The sequence below is a fragment of the Oncorhynchus tshawytscha genome, linkage group LG25, assembly GCF_018296145.1.
Source record: "Oncorhynchus tshawytscha isolate Ot180627B linkage group LG25, Otsh_v2.0, whole genome shotgun sequence".
NCBI classification, from domain to species: domain Eukaryota; kingdom Metazoa; phylum Chordata; class Actinopteri; order Salmoniformes; family Salmonidae; genus Oncorhynchus; species Oncorhynchus tshawytscha.
Window position 1 is genome coordinate 21,590,512 of NC_056453.1, and position 22,376 is coordinate 21,612,887.

Here is a 22,376-nt window from a genome sequence, read left to right on the forward strand (position 1 = left end):
AACTTCTTGCAAATAAAGTTGGGATGTTTCAATTTCAAGAGTGACGTAAACGAATCGATTTGCGCATGCGCAACCTGGAAAAACGTGAAGAAATAAGTATGGCAGACAAACCGGAGGATTTGCCTCTGGACCGGGTGTAGGTAATGTATTAACGCAACTTTCAAAGGGGCTTCTTCGACAATAGTATAGTTGTTATTTGCGTGCTAGTAAAAGTGGGGGTGATATCAGTTGGTTATATTGTGTAAACCACCTTTCTTTGGAGTTAGCAACTCGCTGGCTAGCAAGCTAGGTTGCTTGTGCATTAGGATAGTACGACACGAGGCAAGTCACTCAGTTATTTTATGTATCTCAACGAGGAACGCTGTGAATACATTATCAAGGATAAAAGTTGTACACCCCCCTCAATTAGTTATCTTGGTGAAAGTGCCTTTGTAGCGACCCTTCTCAACTCTGACTTGTAACGTCGTTAGTCGCAAAGTGAAAAAGTTGTAACTAGTTAAAGTTAGCTAGCGTATCCGCGTTAGCTTTCTCAGCAGAGCTAATGAGGCTGGTTATTTGCATTTGATAGATCTATTTGCACAAAATAACCGAAATATGAATTTGTCATGTTGGAGATATTCTAAACACGTTCTCATTGTATTGCTATGTAAAGAAGGCTGTTAAGAGCACTGCATGCTTTCCTGAAGACCAAATCCACCCCAGACGAGAGTCAACACCTCTCCCTCTTCACACTATGGCAGATCCTCAAGCAGACCCAGACCATCCCCGCGTGAGTCCCTTTGCCCACACAGTACAGAGCAACATCGCTACATAATACAAGAATATCTATGGAAACAGTGTCTATGGAAAAAGTGTGTTTCTCCAGCAACACACTGTTCTGGAGTATAGGTGATGAAGCTGTTGTACTAATCACAAGTCACTCAGCCCCTTGCCTCATGGCATCTACACCAGAGATGACCCCTGACCAGATCCAGCAGTTCTGCAAGAAGGTCCTGACAGAGAGGAGGAGGGGGGGGGGGTCAAGAGGTATTTCTAAATACTATAATTGTATTTATACAAGGCTTTTCTAGAGACTAAAAGTGCTTACCTTATCCTCCAATCGGGGATGCATGCTAGTCACCTTCTGGCGAAATTCGCTGTTTTTAATCCAAAATAGGATACCTATGTGATTTGTGTAGATCCAATGAGAAAAGGGGGGGCTTTATTGAGTGATGCGCAATACTGGCTGTATCCAAGGCTCGGCCAATCGTTCACATAACAGAATGCAGCATGTGACAGAAGAAAGAAGAGACAACCAATTTGCTAGTTACAGCATCAGCGTGCACTCTGGAAAGACAGCGGGAGGGTGGAAAGGCAGTTTGCCAGTTACAGCAGTGCATCCCCTGAATGATATCAAACAGGTAGGTGAGAAGTCTGACCACGGCGGCGAGAAGGTGTTGCTGTAACCGAAAAACAACTGGCATTTGGAAAGTTTGAGGTTGGGGAGAAAGTGTGGTGGAACAAGTGTTATTAGTATTGTTAAGCATCTTGCTAGCTGGATCGATTTCTCCGTTAGCTAGCTATAGTATTAACTGGTATATGACTGCTTGCTGTTCCTCAAGTTATAAGACGTTAGTTGCTTACTGGATCCTGGCAATATGTGTGAAATGTTCCCTCAAAAGTATGTGGTTTGTTTTCAGGGTGAGGGAATTAAGCGAAAATGAGGCATTGCTTGTTAAACAAGTGTATTAGTAGCCGGTAGCTTTAATACAGGGAAACTTAAATCAGTTCTACCAAATCGCTATCAATGTGTTAAATGTGCAACCAGAGGGAAAAAAATTCTAGATCACCTGTACTCCACACACAGAGACGCGTACAAAGCTCGCCCTCCATTTGGTAAATCCGACTCTATCCTCCTGATTCCTGCTTACAAGCAAAAATTAAAGCAGGAAGCACCATTGTTTTCATTTAAAAAATGGTCAGATGAAGCAGATGCTAAACTACAGGACTGTTTTGCTATCACAGACTGGAACATGTTCCGGGATTCTTCCAATGACATTGAGGAATACACCACATCAGTCACTGGCTTTATCAATAATTGCATTGAGGACGTCGTCCCCACAGTGACTGTAAGTACATAGCCCAACCAGAAGCCATGGATTACAGGCAACATTCACACTGAGCTAAAGGGTAAAGTTGCCGCTTTCAAGGTACGGGACTCTAACCCGGAAGCTTACAAGAAATGCTGCTATGCCCTCCGACGAACCATCAAACAGGCAAAGCGTCAATACAGGGCTAAGAATGGTCCACACACACCTTCTCACTATTGGTTAGTCTGTAAGTAAGCATTTCACTGTAAGGTCTACCTACACCTGTTGTATTCGGCGCACGTGACAAACTTGAATTTGATTTATTCAGGGATGAAGTGGAGATGGAGCTGGGCCTGGCTTAAGCTGGATGCCACTATAGAAATGAATGGAACACCACACTTTCAATAAAATGTGGTATGCCAGGTGTACTCTGCCTGAAAGAGATCAATTATGCCAACAAAGGGTATCTTGCTCTGCTGGCACATTGTAGAACAGATGTCCACAGGCAGAAAGTATTCAATGCAATGTGTAGCCCAAAGATATTGATTTTTGTGTTGAATTTGACAGTAACGTGTGTAAGGGGGGGGATTATTTTTTACTCAGTGAACTGTCTAATGCATCTCTTCAACTGATTTTACTCTCGTCTGTAGCTAGCATTTGGTCATGCAATGTGAATAAGTGTACTCCTGTCTCTGTGTTGGACATGGGCCACGATGGTGCCACTGTGACTCTAAATATATCCAGGCGGACTTTCCTCCCTATTGGAGTCTGTCGCTACAACTTTGAGACAGTTACTTACTGTCATACTTAAAATGTATGTAATAATGATGATTACTTATGATATGGTCCTCGTTTACTTCTTGGTGCACGAGACAACTCATCCAGGCATATCCCTTTGTCTTTCTTTAGGTGATCCCTTACAAGACACTGAGGACTGAGTACAAGCCCTTTGAAGCCAAACGACGGCTGCTGGGGAACTTTGACATGTTTCTTTCAGACGACCGCATTCGCCGCCTGCTGTCCTCGCACATCGGCAAGCACTTCTACGAGAGAAAGAAGTAAGCTTGTAAATATTGTTGGTTGATCACCTTGCCTATTTTAGTCAAATGAAATCTATTTAAAGACTCGTTTTTGCACTGGTTCGGAACCTGGTTCACTCTCAGTATGAATTTTGGTGTAACTCCATTGCTATATGAAACTCATTCCAGTGAGGCAGGGGAGTGGTATCCTTTTTGTGCTGTCTCCCTGTTCACTCTCTGGGAACATCAACGTAGCCCCTAGTGCTGTTCCCTGGTTTTGAAATACATGTCCTCTTATACAGTTGAAGTCGGACGTTTACATACACCTTAGCCAAATACATTTAAACTCACGTTTTCACAATTCCTAACATTTAATCCTAGTAAAAATTCCCTGTCTTAGGTCACCACTTTATTTGAAGAATGTGAAATGTCAGAATGATAGTGGTTTATTTGTTTCATCACAGTCCCAGTGGTTCAGAAGTTTACATACACTCAATTAGTATTTGGTAGCATTGCTTTTCAATTGTTTAACTCGGGTCAAATGTTTCGGGTAGCCTTCCACAAGCTTCCCACAATAAGTTGGGTGAATTTTGGCCCATTCCTCCTGACAGAGCTGCTGTAACTGAGTCAGGTTTGTAGGCCTCCTTGCTCACACATACTTTTTCTATAGGATTGAGGTCAGGGCTTTCTGATGGCCACTCCAATACCTTGACTTTGAGTCCTTAAGCCATTTTGCCACAACTTTGGAAGTATGCTTGTGGTCATTGTCCATTTGGAAGACTCATTTGCGACCAAGCTTTAACTTCCTGACTGATGTCTTGAGACGTTGCTTCAATATATCCACATAATTTTCCTCCCTCACGTGCCATATATTTTGTGAACAGTTCTATTTTTGTTTGATCAGACCAGAGGACATCACTCCAAAAAGTGTGATCTTTGCCCCCATGTGCAGTTGCAAACCGTAGTCTGGCTTTTTTATGGCGGTTTTGGAGCAGTGGCTTCTTCCTTGCTGAGCGGCCTTTCCTGTTGTCGATATAGAATTCGTTTTACTGTGGATATAGATACTTTTGTACCTGTTTCCTCCAGCATCTTCAAAAGATCCTTTGCTGCTGTTCTGGGATTGATTTGCACCAACGTACGTTCATCTCTTGGAGACAGAACGGGTCTCCTTCCTGAGCGGTCTGACTGCTGCGTGGTCCCATGGTGTTTATGCTTGCTTACTATTGTTTGTACAGATGAACGTGGTACCTTCAGGTGTTTGGAAATTGCTCCCAAGGATGAACCAGATTTGTGGAGGTCTATAATTGTTTTACTGAGGTCTTGGCCGATTTCTTTTGATTTTCCCATGATGTCAAGCAAAGAGGCACTGATTTTGATGGTAGGCCTTGAAATACATCCACAGGTACACCTCCAATTGACTCAAATGATGTCACTTAGCCTATCAGAAGCTTCTAAAGCCATGACATCATTTTCTGGAATTTTCCAAGCTGCTGAAAGGCACAGTCAACTTAGTGTATGTGAACTTCTGACCCACTGGAATTGTGATACAATGAATTATAAGTGAAATAATCTGTCTGGAAACAATTGTTGGAAAAATTACTTGTCATGCTAGATGTCCTAACCGACTTGCCAAAACTATAGTTTGTTCACAAGACATTTGTGGAGTGGTTGAAAAATGAGTTTTAATGACTCCAACCTAAGTGAATGTAAACTTCCACCTTCACCTGTAAGTTTAAATGTACCTTTAAGCTAGCCCTTACAGAGTTCTAATCTAATGGAGTTTTTATTTATTTTTAATCTCCCCTGCTTAGGGAGCCTTTGTCATTGAACCTGCAGAGCAAGAAGCTGGCCTTGGACATCCAGAGAACCATCCAGGGGACAACAACCTCCATTTCTAAGAAAGGCTGCTACTGGTGAGGCCTGCTCTCTGACTTAGTCAGTAAGTGCGCCTCAGCAAACCCTGTCCGTGTTGGACATGGGCAATGATGGTGCCATAGTGACTCAAAATATATCCTGACAGATCTCTCTCTCTATTGGGGCCTGTCTCTGCAACTGACACACAAGGGCAATTAATGTACATTCATTTATATACACATTGCCTCCTGTAAAATGTTATTGTTTGTTTTAGCATGGCTTGTGTGGCCCACTCTGGGATGGCTGCAGATGAAATAGCAGAGAATATTGATTCAGCTGTCAGCACCATCGTGACAAAACTACGGGTTAGGTGAGTTTACTGCCAGGATGTCTTCCTGATCTCCCTAATCAATTGTACCCCGTCAACACAGATATTTACACTTTTATTATACGTTAAATGGTCAGGTATACTCAATGTTTATTAATGCTAAAGAAATGTGTGGGCCCAGTCTGAAAATCACCTTTGATATCTCTGTTGTCTGAGGTGAGATTACAGGGCCTATAGTACTGTGGTACGTTAAGCTTATTGCCTGCTCTGTATAGCAGTGTGATTAAACCCATGTGCCTACAATCCTGACAAAGAAAGGCCTTTAACAAGTTGCCGCAGTCTGAGTGATACGATACACAGGGTAGAAATGGCCGTAACATTAAATGTTTTCTTCACAGAAATAGTTTTGACCTGAATGTATGAGTGATTGTGTTCTTTGAGTATAAAGTGTTGTCTCTCTTGCAGAAAGGACCGTTGATAAAGGTCATCCACTTGAAAAGCCAATCAGTGGCTCTGCCCATCTACACCTCTAACCTGAGTAACCTGACCCTTATAGATGAAACACAGAAACAGACCCGCGCAGCCATGGATGCCAAGGTAGGACTGCTACACACAAATGCTTGTAAATTGCTTTGGAAGATTATATTATTTGATCAATGATCTATTTTTGTCAAATTAAAGGACTCGTCTTTGCACTGGTTCGGAACCTGTTTACACTCTATTAATTTTGGTTTAAATCCAGTGCTATATGAAACCCATTCCAGTGAGGCAGGGGAGCGGTCTCCATTTAGTGCTGTCTCCCTGTTCACTCTCTGGGAACATCAACATAGCTCTTAGTGCCACATATGGACTATTGAGGTCAATTGCAGAGCTCTCTATTATTTACATGCATATGTACATACATGCAGAACCAGTAAAAGTTTTGACACACCTACTCAAGGTTAAAGAAACCTAAAGGGTTTCTTTATTTTTTACTATTTCCTACTTTGTAGAACAATAGTGAAGACATCAAAACTATGAAATAACACATGGAATCATGTCGTAACCAAGTGTTAAAACTTCTTGACGCTACCCATCCCTGTCGCGGGATCATTTTAGTCAGCAGCCGCTGAATAGCATAGCGCCACAGTCAAATAATATTACTAGAAAATATTCATGAAATCACAAGTGAAATATATTGAAACACAGCTTAGCCTTTTGTTAATCACCCTGTCATCTCAGATTTTGAAATTATGCTTTACAGCCAAAGCAAGACAAGCATTTGTGTAAGTTTATCGATAGCCTAGCATAGCATTATGCCTAGCTAGCAGCAGGCAACCTGATCACGAAAATCAGAAAATCAATCCAATTAAATCGTTTACATTTGATGAGCTTCGGATGTTTTCACTCACGAGACTCCTAGTTAGATAGCAAATGTTCCTTTTTCCAAAAATATTATTTTTGTAGCCGAAATAACTCCGTTAGTTCTTCACGTTTGGCTGAGAATTTGACCGGAAATTGCGGTCACGACAGCTCCAAAAATATTCCAAATTAGCTCCGTAATATCGACAGGAACAAGGCAAACGTTGTTTATAATCAATCCTCAAGGTGTTTTTCAAATATCTATTCGATAATATATCAATCAACGGGGACAGCTGTATTTTCCGTAAGACCGGGAGGAAAAATAGCCACCTCTGTCTATTACGCAAGAATGACTCTGAGAGCCCTCAGCCGGACACTTACGCAATGTAGTCGTTTACGCTCATTCTTCAACATAAAGGCGTGAAACTATGTCAAAATGCTGTAGACACCTTGGGGAATACGTAGAAAAAGGAATCTGGTTGATAGCCCATTCACTGCTCAATAGGGACGCATCAGAACGCAGAGCGTTCAAAACATGAGTCACTTCCTGATTGGATTTTTCTCAGGCTTTCGCCTGCAATATCAGTTCTGTTATACTCACAGACAATATTTTTACAGTTTTGGAAACTTTAGAGTGTTTTCTATCCTAAGCAGTCAATTATATGCATATTCTAGCATCTTGTCCTGACAAAATAGCCCGTTTACTTTGGGAACGTTATTTTTCCAAAAATGAAAATAGTGCCCCCTAGGTTTTAAACAAATCATAATATTTTATATTTGAGATTCTTCCAAGTAGCCACCCTTTTCCTTGACAGCTTTGCACATTCTTGACATTCTCTCAACCAGCTTCATGAGGTAGTCACCTGGAACGCATTTCAATTAACAGCTGTGCCTTCTTAAAGGTTAAGTTGTGGAATTTCTTTCCTTAATGCATTTGAGCCGATCAGTTGTGTTGTGACACGGTAGGGGTGGTATACAGAAGGTAGCCCTATTTGGTAAAAGACCCAAGTCCATATTATGGCAAGACCAGCTCAAATAAGCAAAGAGAAACGACAGTCCATCAATACTTTAAAACATGAAGGTCAGTCAGTATGGAACATTTCATGAACTTTGAAAGTATCTTCAAGTGCAGTCGCTGTGATGAAACTGGCTCTCATGAGGACTGGAACGGAAGACCCATAGTTACCTCTGCTGCATAGGATAAGTTCATGAGAGTTAACTGCACCTCAGATTGCTGCCCAAATAAATACTTCAGAGTTCATGTAACAGATACATCTCAACATCAACTGTTCAAATTGCTGCAAAGAAACCACTACTAAAGGGCACCAATAAGAAGAGACTTTCTTGGGCCAAGAAACACGAGCAATGGAAATCCTTTGGTCAGTCCAAATAGGAGATTTTTAGTTCCAACCACCATGTCTTTGTGATGCAGAGTAGGTGAATGGATCTCCGCATGTCGTTCCCCTCGGGAGGCATGGACGAGGAGGCGTGAGGTGCTTTGCTGTTTTGAATCCAAAATAGGATACATATACATACTTACCTCCAATAAGCCTGACTAACCGGTGTCTGTATATAGCCTTGCTACTCTTATTTTCAAATGTCTTCTTACTGTTTTATTTCTTTACTTACCTACACACACACACCTTCTCACTATTGGTTAGTCTGTAAGTAAGCATTTCACTGTAAGGTCTACCTACACCTGTTGTATTCGGCGCACGTGACAAACTTGAATTTGATTTATTCAGGGATGAAGTGGAGATGGAGCTGGGCCTGGCTTAAGCTGGATGCCACTATAGAAATGAATGGAACACCACACTTTCAATAAAATGTGGTATGCCAGATGTACTCTGCCTGAAAGAGATCAATTATGCCAACAAAGGGTATCTTGCTCTGCTGGCACATTGTAGAACAGATGTCCACAGGCAGAAAGTATTCAATGTAATGTGTAGCCCAAAGATATTGATTTTTGTGTTGAATTTGACAGTAACGTGTGTAAGGGGGGGGATTATTTTTTACTCAGTGAACTGTCTAATGCATCTCTTCAACTGATTTTACTCTCGTCTGTAGCTAGCATTTGGTCATGCAATGTGAATAAGTGTACTCCTGTCTCTGTGTTGGACATGGGCCACGATGGTGCCACTGTGACTCTAAATATATCCAGGCGGACTTTCCTCCCTATTGGAGTCTGTCGCTACAACTTTGAGACAGTTACTTACTGTCATACTTAAAATGTATGTAATAATGATGATTACTTATGATATGGTCCTCGTTTACTTCTTGGTGCACGAGACAACTCATCCAGGCATATCCCTTTGTCTTTCTTTAGGTGATCCCTTACAAGACACTGAGGACTGAGTACAAGCCCTTTGAAGCCAAACGACGGCTGCTGGGGAACTTTGACATGTTTCTTTCAGACGACCGCATTCGCCGCCTGCTGTCCTCGCACATCGGCAAGCACTTCTACGAGAGAAAGAAGTAAGCTTGTAAATATTGTTGGTTGATCACCTTGCCTATTTTAGTCAAATGAAATCTATTTAAAGACTCGTTTTGCACTGGTTCGGAACCTGGTTCACTCTCAGTATGAATTTTGGTGTAACTCCATTGCTATATGAAACTCATTCCAGTGAGGCAGGGAGTGGTATCCTTTTTGTGCTGTCTCCCTGTTCACTCTCTGGGAACATCAACGTAGCCCCTAGTGCTGTTCCCTGGTTTTGAAATACATGTCCTCTTATACAGTTGAAGTCGGACGTTTACATACACCTTAGCCAAATACATTTAAACTCACGTTTTCACAATTCCTAACATTTAATCCTAGTAAAAATTCCCTGTCTTAGGTCACCACTTTATTTGAAGAATGTGAAATGTCAGAATGATAGTGGTTTATTTGTTTCATCACAGTCCCAGTGGTTCAGAAGTTTACATACACTCAATTAGTATTTGGTAGCATTGCTTTTCAATTGTTTAACTCGGGTCAAATGTTTCGGGTAGCCTTCCACAAGCTTCCCACAATAAGTTGGGTGAATTTTGGCCCATTCCTCCTGACAGAGCTGCTGTAACTGAGTCAGGTTTGTAGGCCTCCTTGCTCACACATACTTTTTCTATAGGATTGAGGTCAGGGCTTTCTGATGGCCACTCCAATACCTTGACTTTGAGTCCTTAAGCCATTTTGCCACAACTTTGGAAGTATGCTTGTGGTCATTGTCCATTTGGAAGACTCATTTGCGACCAAGCTTTAACTTCCTGACTGATGTCTTGAGACGTTGCTTCAATATATCCACATAATTTTCCTCCCTCACGTGCCATATATTTTGTGAACAGTTCTATTTTTGTTTGATCAGACCAGAGGACATCACTCCAAAAAGTGTGATCTTTGCCCCCATGTGCAGTTGCAAACCGTAGTCTGGCTTTTTTATGGCGGTTTTGGAGCAGTGGCTTCTTCCTTGCTGAGCGGCCTTTCCTGTTGTCGATATAGAATTCGTTTTACTGTGGATATAGATACTTTTGTACCTGTTTCCTCCAGCATCTTCAAAAGATCCTTTGCTGCTGTTCTGGGATTGATTTGCACCAACGTACGTTCATCTCTTGGAGACAGAACGGGTCTCCTTCCTGAGCGGTCTGACTGCTGCGTGGTCCCATGGTGTTTATGCTTGCTTACTATTGTTTGTACAGATGAACGTGGTACCTTCAGGTGTTTGGAAATTGCTCCCAAGGATGAACCAGATTTGTGGAGGTCTATAATTGTTTTACTGAGGTCTTGGCCGATTTCTTTTGATTTTCCCATGATGTCAAGCAAAGAGGCACTGATTTTGATGGTAGGCCTTGAAATACATCCACAGGTACACCTCCAATTGACTCAAATGATGTCACTTAGCCTATCAGAAGCTTCTAAAGCCATGACATCATTTTCTGGAATTTTCCAAGCTGCTGAAAGGCACAGTCAACTTAGTGTATGTGAACTTCTGACCCACTGGAATTGTGATACAATGAATTATAAGTGAAATAATCTGTCTGGAAACAATTGTTGGAAAAATTACTTGTCATGCTAGATGTCCTAACCGACTTGCCAAAACTATAGTTTGTTCACAAGACATTTGTGGAGTGGTTGAAAAATGAGTTTTAATGACTCCAACCTAAGTGAATGTAAACTTCCACCTTCACCTGTAAGTTTAAATGTACCTTTAAGCTAGCCCTTACAGAGTTCTAATCTAATGGAGTTTTTATTTATTTTTAATCTCCCCTGCTTAGGGAGCCTTTGTCATTGAACCTGCAGAGCAAGAAGCTGGCCTTGGACATCCAGAGAACCATCCAGGGGACAACAACCTCCATTTCTAAGAAAGGCTGCTACTGGTGAGGCCTGCTCTCTGACTTAGTCAGTAAGTGCGCCTCAGCAAACCCTGTCCGTGTTGGACATGGGCAATGATGGTGCCATAGTGACTCAAAATATATCCTGACAGATCTCTCTCTCTATTGGGGCCTGTCTCTGCAACTGACACACAAGGGCAATTAATGTACATTCATTTATATACACATTGCCTCCTGTAAAATGTTATTGTTTGTTTTAGCATGGCTTGTGTGGCCCACTCTGGGATGGCTGCAGATGAAATAGCAGAGAATATTGATTCAGCTGTCAGCACCATCGTGACAAAACTACGGGTTAGGTGAGTTTACTGCCAGGATGTCTTCCTGATCTCCCTAATCAATTGTACCCCGTCAACACAGATATTTACACTTTTATTATACGTTAAATGGTCAGGTATACTCAATGTTTATTAATGCTAAAGAAATGTGTGGGCCCAGTCTGAAAATCACCTTTGATATCTCTGTTGTCTGAGGTGAGATTACAGGGCCTATAGTACTGTGGTACGTTAAGCTTATTGCCTGCTCTGTATAGCAGTGTGATTAAACCCATGTGCCTACAATCCTGACAAAGAAAGGCCTTTAACAAGTTGCCGCAGTCTGAGTGATACGATACACAGGGTAGAAATGGCCGTAACATTAAATGTTTTCTTCACAGAAATAGTTTTGACCTGAATGTATGAGTGATTGTGTTCTTTGAGTATAAAGTGTTGTCTCTCTTGCAGAAAGGACCGTTGATAAAGGTCATCCACTTGAAAAGCCAATCAGTGGCTCTGCCCATCTACACCTCTAACCTGAGTAACCTGACCCTTATAGATGAAACACAGAAACAGACCCGCGCAGCCATGGATGCCAAGGTAGGACTGCTACACACAAATGCTTGTAAATTGCTTTGGAAGATTATATTATTTGATCAATGATCTATTTTTGTCAAATTAAAGGACTCGTCTTTGCACTGGTTCGGAACCTGTTTACACTCTATTAATTTTGGTTTAAATCCAGTGCTATATGAAACCCATTCCAGTGAGGCAGGGGAGCGGTCTCCATTTAGTGCTGTCTCCCTGTTCACTCTCTGGGAACATCAACATAGCTCTTAGTGCCACATATGGACTATTGAGGTCAATTGCAGAGCTCTCTATTATTTACATGCATATGTACATACATGCAGAACCAGTAAAAGTTTTGACACACCTACTCAAGGTTAAAGAAACCTAAAGGGTTTCTTTATTTTTTACTATTTCCTACTTTGTAGAACAATAGTGAAGACATCAAAACTATGAAATAACACATGGAATCATGTCGTAACCAAGTGTTAAAACTTCTTGACGCTACCCATCCCTGTCGCGGGATCATTTTAGTCAGCAGCCGCTGAATAGCATAGCGCCACAGTCAAATAATATTACTAGAAAATATTCATGAAATCACAAGTGAAATATATTGAAACACAGCTTAGCCTTTTGTTAATCACCCTGTCATCTCAGATTTTGAAATTATGCTTTACAGCCAAAGCAAGACAAGCATTTGTGTAAGTTTATCGATAGCCTAGCATAGCATTATGCCTAGCTAGCAGCAGGCAACCTGATCACGAAAATCAGAAAATCAATCGTTTACATTTGATGAGCTTCGGATGTTTTCACTCACGAGACTCCTAGTTAGATAGCAAATGTTCCTTTTTCCAAAAATATTATTTTTGTAGCCGAAATAACTCCGTTAGTTCTTCACGTTTGGCTGAGAATTTGACCGGAAATTGCGGTCACGACAGCTCCAAAAAATATTCCAAATTAGCTCCGTAATATCGACAGGAACAAGGCAAACGTTGTTTATAATCAATCCTCAAGGTGTTTTTCAAATATCTATTCGATAATATATCAACGGGGACAGCTGTATTTTCCGTAAGACCGGGAGGAAAAATAGCTACCTCTGTCTATTACGCAAGAATGACTCTGAGAGCCCTCAGCCGGACACTTACGCAATGTAGTCGTTTACGCTCATTCTTCAACATAAAGGCGTGAAACTATGTCAAAATGCTGTAGACACCTTGGGGAATACGTAGAAAAAGGAATCTGGTTGATAGCCCATTCACTGCTCAATAGGGACGCATCAGAACGCAGAGCGTTCAAAACATGAGTCACTTCCTGATTGGATTTTTCTCAGGCTTTCGCCTGCAATATCAGTTCTGTTATACTCACAGACAATATTTTTACAGTTTTGGAAACTTTAGAGTGTTTTCTATCCTAAGCAGTCAATTATATGCATATTCTAGCATCTTGTCCTGACAAAATAGCCCGTTTACTTTGGGAACGTTATTTTTCCAAAAATGAAAATAGTGCCCCCTAGGTTTTAAACAAATCATAATATTTTATATTTGAGATTCTTCCAAGTAGCCACCCTTTTCCTTGACAGCTTTGCACATTCTTGACATTCTCTCAACCAGCTTCATGAGGTAGTCACCTGGAACGCATTTCAATTAACAGCTGTGCCTTCTTAAAGGTTAAGTTGTGGAATTTCTTTCCTTAATGCATTTGAGCCGATCAGTTGTGTTGTGACACGGTAGGGGTGGTATACAGAAGGTAGCCCTATTTGGTAAAAGACCCAAGTCCATATTATGGCAAGACCAGCTCAAATAAGCAAAGAGAAACGACAGTCCATCAATACTTTAAAACATGAAGGTCAGTCAGTATGGAACATTTCATGAACTTTGAAAGTATCTTCAAGTGCAGTCGCTGTGATGAAACTGGCTCTCATGAGGACTGGAACGGAAGACCCATAGTTACCTCTGCTGCATAGGATAAGTTCATGAGAGTTAACTGCACCTCAGATTGCTGCCCAAATAAATACTTCAGAGTTCATGTAACAGATACATCTCAACATCAACTGTTCAAATTGCTGCAAAGAAACCACTACTAAAGGGCACCAATAAGAAGAGACTTTCTTGGGCCAAGAAACACGAGCAATGGAAATCCTTTGGTCAGTCCAAATAGGAGATTTTTAGTTCCAACCACCATGTCTTTGTGATGCAGAGTAGGTGAATGGATCTCCGCATGTCGTTCCCCTCGGGAGGCATGGACGAGGAGGCGTGAGGTGCTTTGCTGTTTGCTGTTTTGAATCCAAAATAGGATACATATACATACTTACCTCCAATAAGCCTGACTAACCGGTGTCTGTATATAGCCTTGCTACTCTTATTTTCAAATGTCTTCTTACTGTTTTATTTCTTTACTTACCTACACACACACACCTTCTCACTATTGGTTAGTCTGTAAGTAAGCATTTCACTGTAAGGTCTACCTACACCTGTTGTATTCGGCGCACGTGACAAATAAACTTGAATTTGATTTATTCAGGGATGAAGTGGAGATGGAGCTGGGCCTGGCTTAAGCTGGATGCCACTATAGAAATGAATGGAACACCACACTTTCAATAAAATGGTATGCCAGATGTACTCTGCCTGAAAGAGATCAATTATGCCAACAAAGGGTATCTTGCTCTGCTGGCACATTGTAGAACAGATGTCCACAGGCAGAAAGTATTCAATGTAATGTGTAGCCCAAAGATATTGATTTTTGTGTTGAATTTGACAGTAACGTGTGTAAGGGGGGATTATTTTTACTCAGTGAACTGTCTAATGCATCTCTTCAACTGATTTTACTCTCGTCTGTAGCTAGCATTTGGTCATGCAATGTGAATAAGTGTACTCCTGTCTCTGTGTTGGACATGGGCCACGATGGTGCCACTGTGACTCTAAATATATCCAGGCGGACTTTCCTCCCTATTGGAGTCTGTCGCTACAACTTTGAGACAGTTACTTACTGTCATACTTAAAATGTATGTAATAATGATGATTACTTATGATATGGTCCTCGTTTACTTCTTGGTGCACGAGACAACTCATCCAGGCATATCCCTTTGTCTTTCTTTAGGTGATCCCTTACAAGACACTGAGGACTGAGTACAAGCCCTTTGAAGCCAAACGACGGCTGCTGGGGAACTTTGACATGTTTCTTTCAGACGACCGCATTCGCCGCCTGCTGTCCTCGCACATCGGCAAGCACTTCTACGAGAGAAAGAAGTAAGCTTGTAAATATTGTTGGTTGATCACCTTGCCTATTTTAGTCAAATGAAATCTATTTAAAGACTCGTTTTTGCACTGGTTCGGAACCTGGTTCACTCTCAGTATGAATTTTGGTGTAACTCCATTGCTATATGAAACTCATTCCAGTGAGGCAGGGAGTGGTATCCTTTTTGTGCTGTCTCCTGTTCACTCTCTGGGAACATCAACGTAGCCCCTAGTGCTGTTCCCTGGTTTTGAAATACATGTCCTCTTATACAGTTGAAGTCGGACGTTTACATACACCTTAGCCAAATACATTTAAACTCACGTTTTCACAATTCCTAACATTTAATCCTAGTAAAAATTCCCTGTCTTAGGTCACCACTTTATTTGAAGAATGTGAAATGTCAGAATGATAGTGGTTTATTTGTTTCATCACAGTCCCAGTGGTTCAGAAGTTTACATACACTCAATTAGTATTTGGTAGCATTGCTTTTCAATTGTTTAACTCGGGTCAAATGTTTCGGGTAGCCTTCCACAAGCTTCCCACAATAAGTTGGGTGAATTTTGGCCCATTCCTCCTGACAGAGCTGCTGTAACTGAGTCAGGTTTGTAGGCCTCCTTGCTCACACATACTTTTTCTATAGGATTGAGGTCAGGGCTTTCTGATGGCCACTCCAATACCTTGACTTTGAGTCCTTAAGCCATTTTGCCACAACTTTGGAAGTATGCTTGTGGTCATTGTCCATTTGGAAGACTCATTTGCGACCAAGCTTTAACTTCCTGACTGATGTCTTGAGACGTTGCTTCAATATATCCACATAATTTTCCTCCCTCACGTGCCATATATTTTGTGAACAGTTCTATTTTTGTTTGATCAGACCAGAGGACATCACTCCAAAAAGTGTGATCTTTGCCCCCATGTGCAGTTGCAAACCGTAGTCTGGCTTTTTTATGGCGGTTTTGGAGCAGTGGCTTCTTCCTTGCTGAGCGGCCTTTCCTGTTGTCGATATAGAATTCGTTTTACTGTGGATATAGATACTTTTGTACCTGTTTCCTCCAGCATCTTCAAAAGATCCTTTGCTGCTGTTCTGGGATTGATTTGCACCAACGTACGTTCATCTCTTGGAGACAGAACGGGTCTCCTTCCTGAGCGGTCTGACTGCTGCGTGGTCCCATGGTGTTTATGCTTGCTTACTATTGTTTGTACAGATGAACGTGGTACCTTCAGGTGTTTGGAAATTGCTCCCAAGGATGAACCAGATTTGTGGAGGTCTATAATTGTTTTACTGAGGTCTTGGCCGATTTCTTTTTGATTTTCCCATGATGTCAAGCAAAGAGGCACTGATTTTGATGGTAGGCCTTGAAATACATCCACAGGTACACCTCCAATTGACTCAAATGATGTCACTTAGCCTATCAGAAGCTTCTAAAGCCATGACATCATTTTCTGGAATTTTCCAAGCTGCTGAAAGGCACAGTCAACTTAGTGTATGTGAACTTCTGACCCACTGGAATTGTGATACAATGAATTATAAGTGAAATAATCTGTCTGGAAACAATTGTTGGAAAAATTACTTGTCATGCTAGATGTCCTAACCGACTTGCCAAAACTATAGTTTGTTCACAAGACATTTGTGGAGTGGTTGAAAAATGAGTTTTAATGACTCCAACCTAAGTGAATGTAAACTTCCACCTTCACCTGTAAGTTTAAATGTACCTTTAAGCTAGCCCTTACAGAGTTCTAATCTAATGGAGTTTTTTATTTATTTTTAATCTCCCCTGCTTAGGGAGCCTTTGTCATTGAACCTGCAGAGCAAGAAGCTGGCCTTGGACATCCAGAGAACCATCCAGGGGACAACAACCTCCATTTCTAAGAAAGGCTGCTACTGGTGAGGCCTGCTCTCTGACTTAGTCAGTAAGTGCGCCTCAGCAAACCCTGTCCGTGTTGGACATGGGCAATGATGGTGCCATAGTGACTCAAAATATATCCTGACAGATCTCTCTCTCTATTGGGGCCTGTCTCTGCAACTGACACACAAGGGCAATTAATGTACATTCATTTATATACACATTGCCTCCTGTAAAATGTTATTGTTTGTTTTAGCATGGCTTGTGTGGCCCACTCTGGGATGGCTGCAGATGAAATAGCAGAGAATATTGATTCAGCTGTCAGCACCATCGTGACAAAACTACGGGTTAGGTGAGTTTACTGCCAGGATGTCTTCCTGATCTCCCTAATCAATTGTACCCCGTCAACACAGATATTTACACTTTTATTATACGTTAAATGGTCAGGTATACTCAATGTTTATTAATGCTAAAGAAATGTGTGGGCCCAGTCTGAAAATCACCTTTGATATCTCTGTTGTCTGAGGTGAGATTACAGGGCCTATAGTACTGTGGTACGTTAAGCTTATTGCCTGCTCTGTATAGCAGTGTGATTAAACCCATGTGCCTACAATCCTGACAAAGAAAGGCCTTTAACAAGTTGCCGCAGTCTGAGTGATACGATACACAGGGTAGAAATGGCCGTAACATTAAATGTTTTCTTCACAGAAATAGTTTTGACCTGAATGTATGAGTGATTGTGTTCTTTGAGTATAAAGTGTTGTCTCTCTTGCAGAAAGGACCGTTGATAAAGGTCATCCACTTGAAAAGCCAATCAGTGGCTCTGCCCATCTACACCTCTAACCTGAGTAACCTGACCCTTATAGATGAAACACAGAAACAGACCCGCGCAGCCATGGATGCCAAGGTAGGACTGCTACACACAAATGCTTGTAAATTGCTTTGGAAGATTATATTATTTGATCAATGATCTATTTTTGTCAAATTAAAGGACTCGTCTTTGCACTGGTTCGGAACCTGTTTACACTCTATTAATTTTGGTTTAAATCCAGTGCTATATGAAACCCATTCCAGTGAGGCAGGGGAGCGGTCTCCATTTAGTGCTGTCTCCCTGTTCACTCTCTGGGAACATCAACATAGCTCTTAGTGCCACATATGGACTATTGAGGTCAATTGCAGAGCTCTCTATTATTTACATGCATATGTACATACATGCAGAACCAGTAAAAGTTTTGACACACCTACTCAAGGTTAAAGAAACCTAAAGGGTTTCTTTATTTTTTACTATTTCCTACTTTGTAGAACAATAGTGAAGACATCAAAACTATGAAATAACACATGGAATCATGTCGTAACCAAGTGTTAAAACTTCTTGACGCTACCCATCCCTGTCGCGGGATCATTTTAGTCAGCAGCCGCTGAATAGCATAGCGCCACAGTCAAATAATATTACTAGAAAATATTCATGAAATCACAAGTGAAATATATTGAAACACAGCTTAGCCTTTTGTTAATCACCCTGTCATCTCAGATTTTGAAATTATGCTTTACAGCCAAAGCAAGACAAGCATTTGTGTAAGTTTATCGATAGCCTAGCATAGCATTATGCCTAGCTAGCAGCAGGCAACCTGATCACGAAAATCAGAAAATCAATCGTTTACATTTGATGAGCTTCGGATGTTTTCACTCACGAGACTCCTAGTTAGATAGCAAATGTTCCTTTTTTCCAAAAATATTATTTTTGTAGCCGAAATAACTCCGTTAGTTCTTCACGTTTGGCTGAGAATTTGACCGGAAATTGCGGTCACGACAGCTCCAAAAAATATTCCAAATTAGCTCCGTAATATCGACAGGAACAAGGCAAACGTTGTTTATAATCAATCCTCAAGGTGTTTTTCAAATATCTATTCGATAATATATCAACGGGGACAGCTGTATTTTCCGTAAGACCGGGAGGAAAAATAGCCACCTCTGTCTATTACGCAAGAATGACTCTGAGAGCCCTCAGCCGGACACTTACGCAATGTAGTCGTTTACGCTCATTCTTCAACATAAAGGCGTGAAACTATGTCAAAATGCTGTAGACACCTTGGGGAATACGTAGAAAAAGGAATCTGGTTGATAGCCCATTCACTGCTCAATAGGGACGCATCAGAACGCAGAGCGTTCAAAACATGAGTCACTTCCTGATTGGATTTTTCTCAGGCTTTCGCCTGCAATATCAGTTCTGTTATACTCACAGACAATGTTTTTACAGTTTTGGAAACTTTAGAGTGTTTTCTATCCTAAGCAGTCAATTATATGCATATTCTAGCATCTTGTCCTGACAAAATAGCCCGTTTACTTTGGGAACGTTATTTTTCCAAAAATGAAAATAGTGCCCCCTAGGTTTTAAACAAATCATAATATTTTATATTTGAGATTCTTCCAAGTAGCCACCCTTTTCCTTGACAGCTTTGCACATTCTTGACATTCTCTCAACCAGCTTCATGAGGTAGTCACCTGGAACGCATTTCAATTAACAGCTGTGCCTTCTTAAAGGTTAAGTTGTGGAATTTCTTTCCTTAATGCATTTGAGCCGATCAGTTGTGTTGTGACACGGTAGGGGTGGTATACAGAAGGTAGCCCTATTTGGTAAAAGACCCAAGTCCATATTATGGCAAGACCAGCTCAAATAAGCAAAGAGAAACGACAGTCCATCAATACTTTAAAACATGAAGGTCAGTCAGTATGGAACATTTCATGAACTTTGAAAGTATCTTCAAGTGCAGTCGCTGTGATGAAACTGGCTCTCATGAGGACTGGAACGGAAGACCCATAGTTACCTCTGCTGCATAGGATAAGTTCATGAGAGTTAACTGCACCTCAGATTGCTGCCCAAATAAATACTTCAGAGTTCATGTAACAGATACATCTCAACATCAACTGTTCAAATTGCTGCAAAGAAACCACTACTAAAGGGCACCAATAAGAAGAGACTTTCTTGGGCCAAGAAACACGAGCAATGGAAATCCTTTGGTCAGTCCAAATAGGAGATTTTTAGTTCCAACCACCATGTCTTTGTGATGCAGAGTAGGTGAATGGATCTCCGCGTGTCGTTCCCCTTGGGAGGCATGGACAAGGAGGTGTGGGGTGCTTTGCTGGTGATACTGTGTGATTTATTTAGAATTCAAGGCACACTTAACCAGCATGGCTACCACAGCATTCTGCAGCGATACGCCATCCCATCTGGTTTGGGCTTAGCGGGTCATTTGTATTTTCAACAAGACAATGACCCAACACACCTCCAGGCTGTGTAAGGGCAATTTGACGAAGGAGAGTGACGGTGCTACATCAGATGACCTGGCCTCCACAATCACCTGACCTCAACCCAATTGAGATGGTTTGGGATGAGTTGGACTGCAGAGTGAAGGAAAAGCAGCCAACAAGTGCTCAGCAAATATGGGAACTCGAAGACTTTTGGAAAAGCATTCCAGGTGAAGCTGGCTGAGAGAATGCCAAGAGTGTGCAAGGCTGTCAAGGCAAATGGTGGCTACTTAGAATAATCTAAAATGTATTTTGATTTAAGTGTTTGTTACTACATGATCCCATATGTTTTATCGATTTGATGTCTAAAGATAAAGAAAAACCCTCGAATGAGTAGGGGTCCAAACTTTTGACTGGTACTTTGTGTATATAAACATGCGAGAGCTGGATCTCATCAATACCTGTGTCTTGTTTATGAAATTTCTAAAAAAAATGCGCGGAAACAGAAGTCTGCAAAGAAAGAACAGAAGTCTACAGAAAAAAACTCTGGTGCTGACGGGGAGGAAGAGGTTCCCGTAGTAATGCCAAGGAAAAAGGCTAAAGTGGAGGTCTGTACCCCGCTAGTGTCAAACCAAATGTTATTAGTTTATCAATTATCTATTTTTGTCAAATAACATTTTTCAAAGGACTCTGTGCACTGGTTTGGAACTTGTTTCACTCTCCTTATGAATTTTGGTTTAAATCCAATGCTATATTAAACTTATTCCAGTGAGGCAGGGGAGCGGTGTCCCTTTTATGGTGTTTCCCTGTTCACTCTCTGGGAACACTGCCCCCCCCCCCAGTGGAAGTTAATTGACCGACCTCTTTGTCTCCAGAAAGACTCATCTCAGTACTGTGCAAATTGTTTTCTTCTCTCTGATCCCCGTAGAAGCCGACCAAGAAGGGACTTGTGAAGGTACCCAAACCAACAGGAGGAAAGGTATAAAATAAAAAATGACCAAGAAGGCTGCAAAAATACCCTCACAAAATATGAAAAGAGAAGTGCCTAAATCTTAATGTCTGTTTGTTAACTCAGTGGAACACAACTCTTCTTTCTCTCCTCATTGCTACCTGTGTATTACTCTCCCCTTCTCTAAATGGAACTCTGACTTCATTATACTGATATAAAAAGGACTGGTTCTAAATGTATATAAACTGTCAATGTTAATCGATCCAAGGACAAACTCAAATGTGTTGCAAATCTTTGTCTGCCCCATAAAAGGGTCTTGTTCAAAATCATATTTTGTATAAGCCCAACTTGTAAATTAAAATATTACCAGAAAATATATTTCATGTCTTTAATTTGTTATCCACAATGGCATTGTTTTCCATTAGCGCTACTCATTTTCAGCCGGCTACTTTTTCCACTTCATATTAACTAGGCTCCTTTTCATTTAAGCTTCAAATTGCTAGGCCCTTGAGTTCTCTCCCGTTAGAATGAAGGATATTCATCTTCTAGCGATCTATTGCTAGGATAGGCGCCAGTCACAAAGCGAGCGATGACTGGGAAGCTGTCCCACCATCCGGTACAATGTGTGCTGCGCTGTGGTTGGTTGCAGTCAATTTTCTTTACACAGGGAGAGGATGCTTGGGAATTTGCACTTTCCATCTAATGCGAGTGGGAACGATGAGTCAATCCACTCAGCCTGATTTAGAATTTTGGCACATACATTTCTTTAGTGTGTTAACCCAGGGGTGGGCCAGCAAGGCCTTCTCTGCTGGCCTAAACATCATCAGAATATAATATTTTTTAAATATATTTTCCCACAAATATGTATTAAATTATTCCCCTGAGTATTTCATAGCTTTCCTCTTGGTTGCACTGCTTCCAGCCCCAGGTTGAGATTTGGAGGGCTGGTCTTTATGTTAGATCTTTTATCCAATCATATTCAGCCATGTGTTGCCAGGGGTCTAAAATCTGCCCTCAGGCCTTCAGAATCAACAGTGCGGGCGCTTGTAGCTTAAAGTGAATGGAAATGAAAATTTAGTGTCAACCAATCAGCTTTAGAGTTGGCTATTTGTACGCCTGCTGGCTGGCTCCAGTGTTACACAGGAGCCAGCTAGCAGGTGTAGTGCGTACACGTCTTTTGATTGGATTACCAATATTGAGAGGCAGGTCCTATGGGCAGGTCTATGCAGAATTAGGAAACTGAATTTGATAAATGAATTAATTCGCGTACTACTAAGCTGTATTTTCAACCCACAATGGCGGAAGGAGAAGA

General features: G+C 41.3%; 2 protein-coding genes and 3 non-coding genes across 8 annotated transcripts; all 5 read left to right on the plus strand.

The window, feature by feature from the left end:
* Nucleotides 1–69: 69 nt before the first annotated feature.
* Nucleotides 70–9,077, plus strand: LOC121838651 (ribosomal L1 domain-containing protein 1-like). Of its 2 annotated transcripts, none has more exons than XM_042306119.1 (7): nt 70–140; nt 653–769; nt 2,979–3,127; nt 4,900–5,001; nt 5,217–5,312; nt 5,736–5,867; nt 8,938–9,077. In XM_042306119.1, the coding sequence occupies exons 2-6, from the start codon at nt 734–736 to the stop codon at nt 5,746–5,748; spliced, it is 396 nt and encodes a 131-aa protein (XP_042162053.1). In that variant the 5' UTR covers nt 70–140; nt 653–733; the 3' UTR covers nt 5,749–5,867; nt 8,938–9,077. The 2 variants fall into 2 exon arrangements, with proteins under 2 accessions (XP_042162053.1, XP_042162054.1); XM_042306120.1 differs by lacking the exon at nt 8,938–9,077 and adding an exon at nt 8,357–8,456.
* LOC112224816 lies at nt 5,448–5,575 on the plus strand. The gene has a single exon (XR_002949497.2). It is a non-coding gene; the product is annotated as a small nucleolar RNA ACA64 (small nucleolar RNA).
* Nucleotides 9,078–11,173: 2,096 nt separating the features above from the next.
* LOC112224415 (ribosomal L1 domain-containing protein 1) lies at nt 11,174–21,442 on the plus strand. Of its 3 annotated transcripts, none has more exons than XM_042306123.1 (8): nt 11,174–11,269; nt 11,693–11,824; nt 14,888–15,036; nt 16,809–16,910; nt 17,126–17,221; nt 17,645–17,776; nt 20,622–20,723; nt 21,044–21,442. In XM_042306123.1, the coding sequence occupies exons 2-6, from the start codon at nt 11,813–11,815 to the stop codon at nt 17,655–17,657; spliced, it is 372 nt and encodes a 123-aa protein (XP_042162057.1). In that variant the 5' UTR covers nt 11,174–11,269; nt 11,693–11,812; the 3' UTR covers nt 17,658–17,776; nt 20,622–20,723; nt 21,044–21,442. The 3 variants fall into 3 exon arrangements, with proteins under 3 accessions (XP_042162057.1, XP_042162055.1, XP_042162056.1); XM_042306121.1 differs by lacking the exon at nt 11,174–11,269 and adding an exon at nt 14,312–14,395 and having other exon boundaries at nt 11,737–11,824; XM_042306122.1 differs by lacking the exons at nt 11,174–11,269; nt 20,622–20,723 and adding an exon at nt 14,312–14,395 and having other exon boundaries at nt 11,737–11,824.
* On the plus strand, nt 11,405–11,532 carry LOC121840872. The gene has a single exon (XR_006080005.1). It is a non-coding gene; the product is annotated as a small nucleolar RNA ACA64 (small nucleolar RNA).
* On the plus strand, nt 17,357–17,484 carry LOC121840874. Its single transcript, XR_006080006.1, has one exon. It is a non-coding gene; the product is annotated as a small nucleolar RNA ACA64 (small nucleolar RNA).
* Nucleotides 21,443–22,376: the final 934 nt, after the last annotated feature.

Coding starts and splice junctions, on each gene's coding strand:
- LOC121838651 (XM_042306119.1), top strand. CDS start 734: ATGGCAGATCCTCAAGCAGACCCAGACCATCCCCGC. Junction 3,128..4,899: donor CACTTCTACGAGAGAAAGAA/GTAAGCTTGTAA, acceptor TCCCCTGCTTAG/GGAGCCTTTGTCATTGAACC. Junction 5,002..5,216: donor TCTAAGAAAGGCTGCTACTG/GTGAGGCCTGCT, acceptor TGTTTGTTTTAG/CATGGCTTGTGTGGCCCACT.
- LOC112224415 (XM_042306121.1), top strand. CDS start 14,369: ATGGAACACCACACTTTCAATAAAATG. Junction 14,396..14,887: donor ACCACACTTTCAATAAAATG/GTATGCCAGATG, acceptor GTCTTTCTTTAG/GTGATCCCTTACAAGACACT. Junction 15,037..16,808: donor CACTTCTACGAGAGAAAGAA/GTAAGCTTGTAA, acceptor TCCCCTGCTTAG/GGAGCCTTTGTCATTGAACC.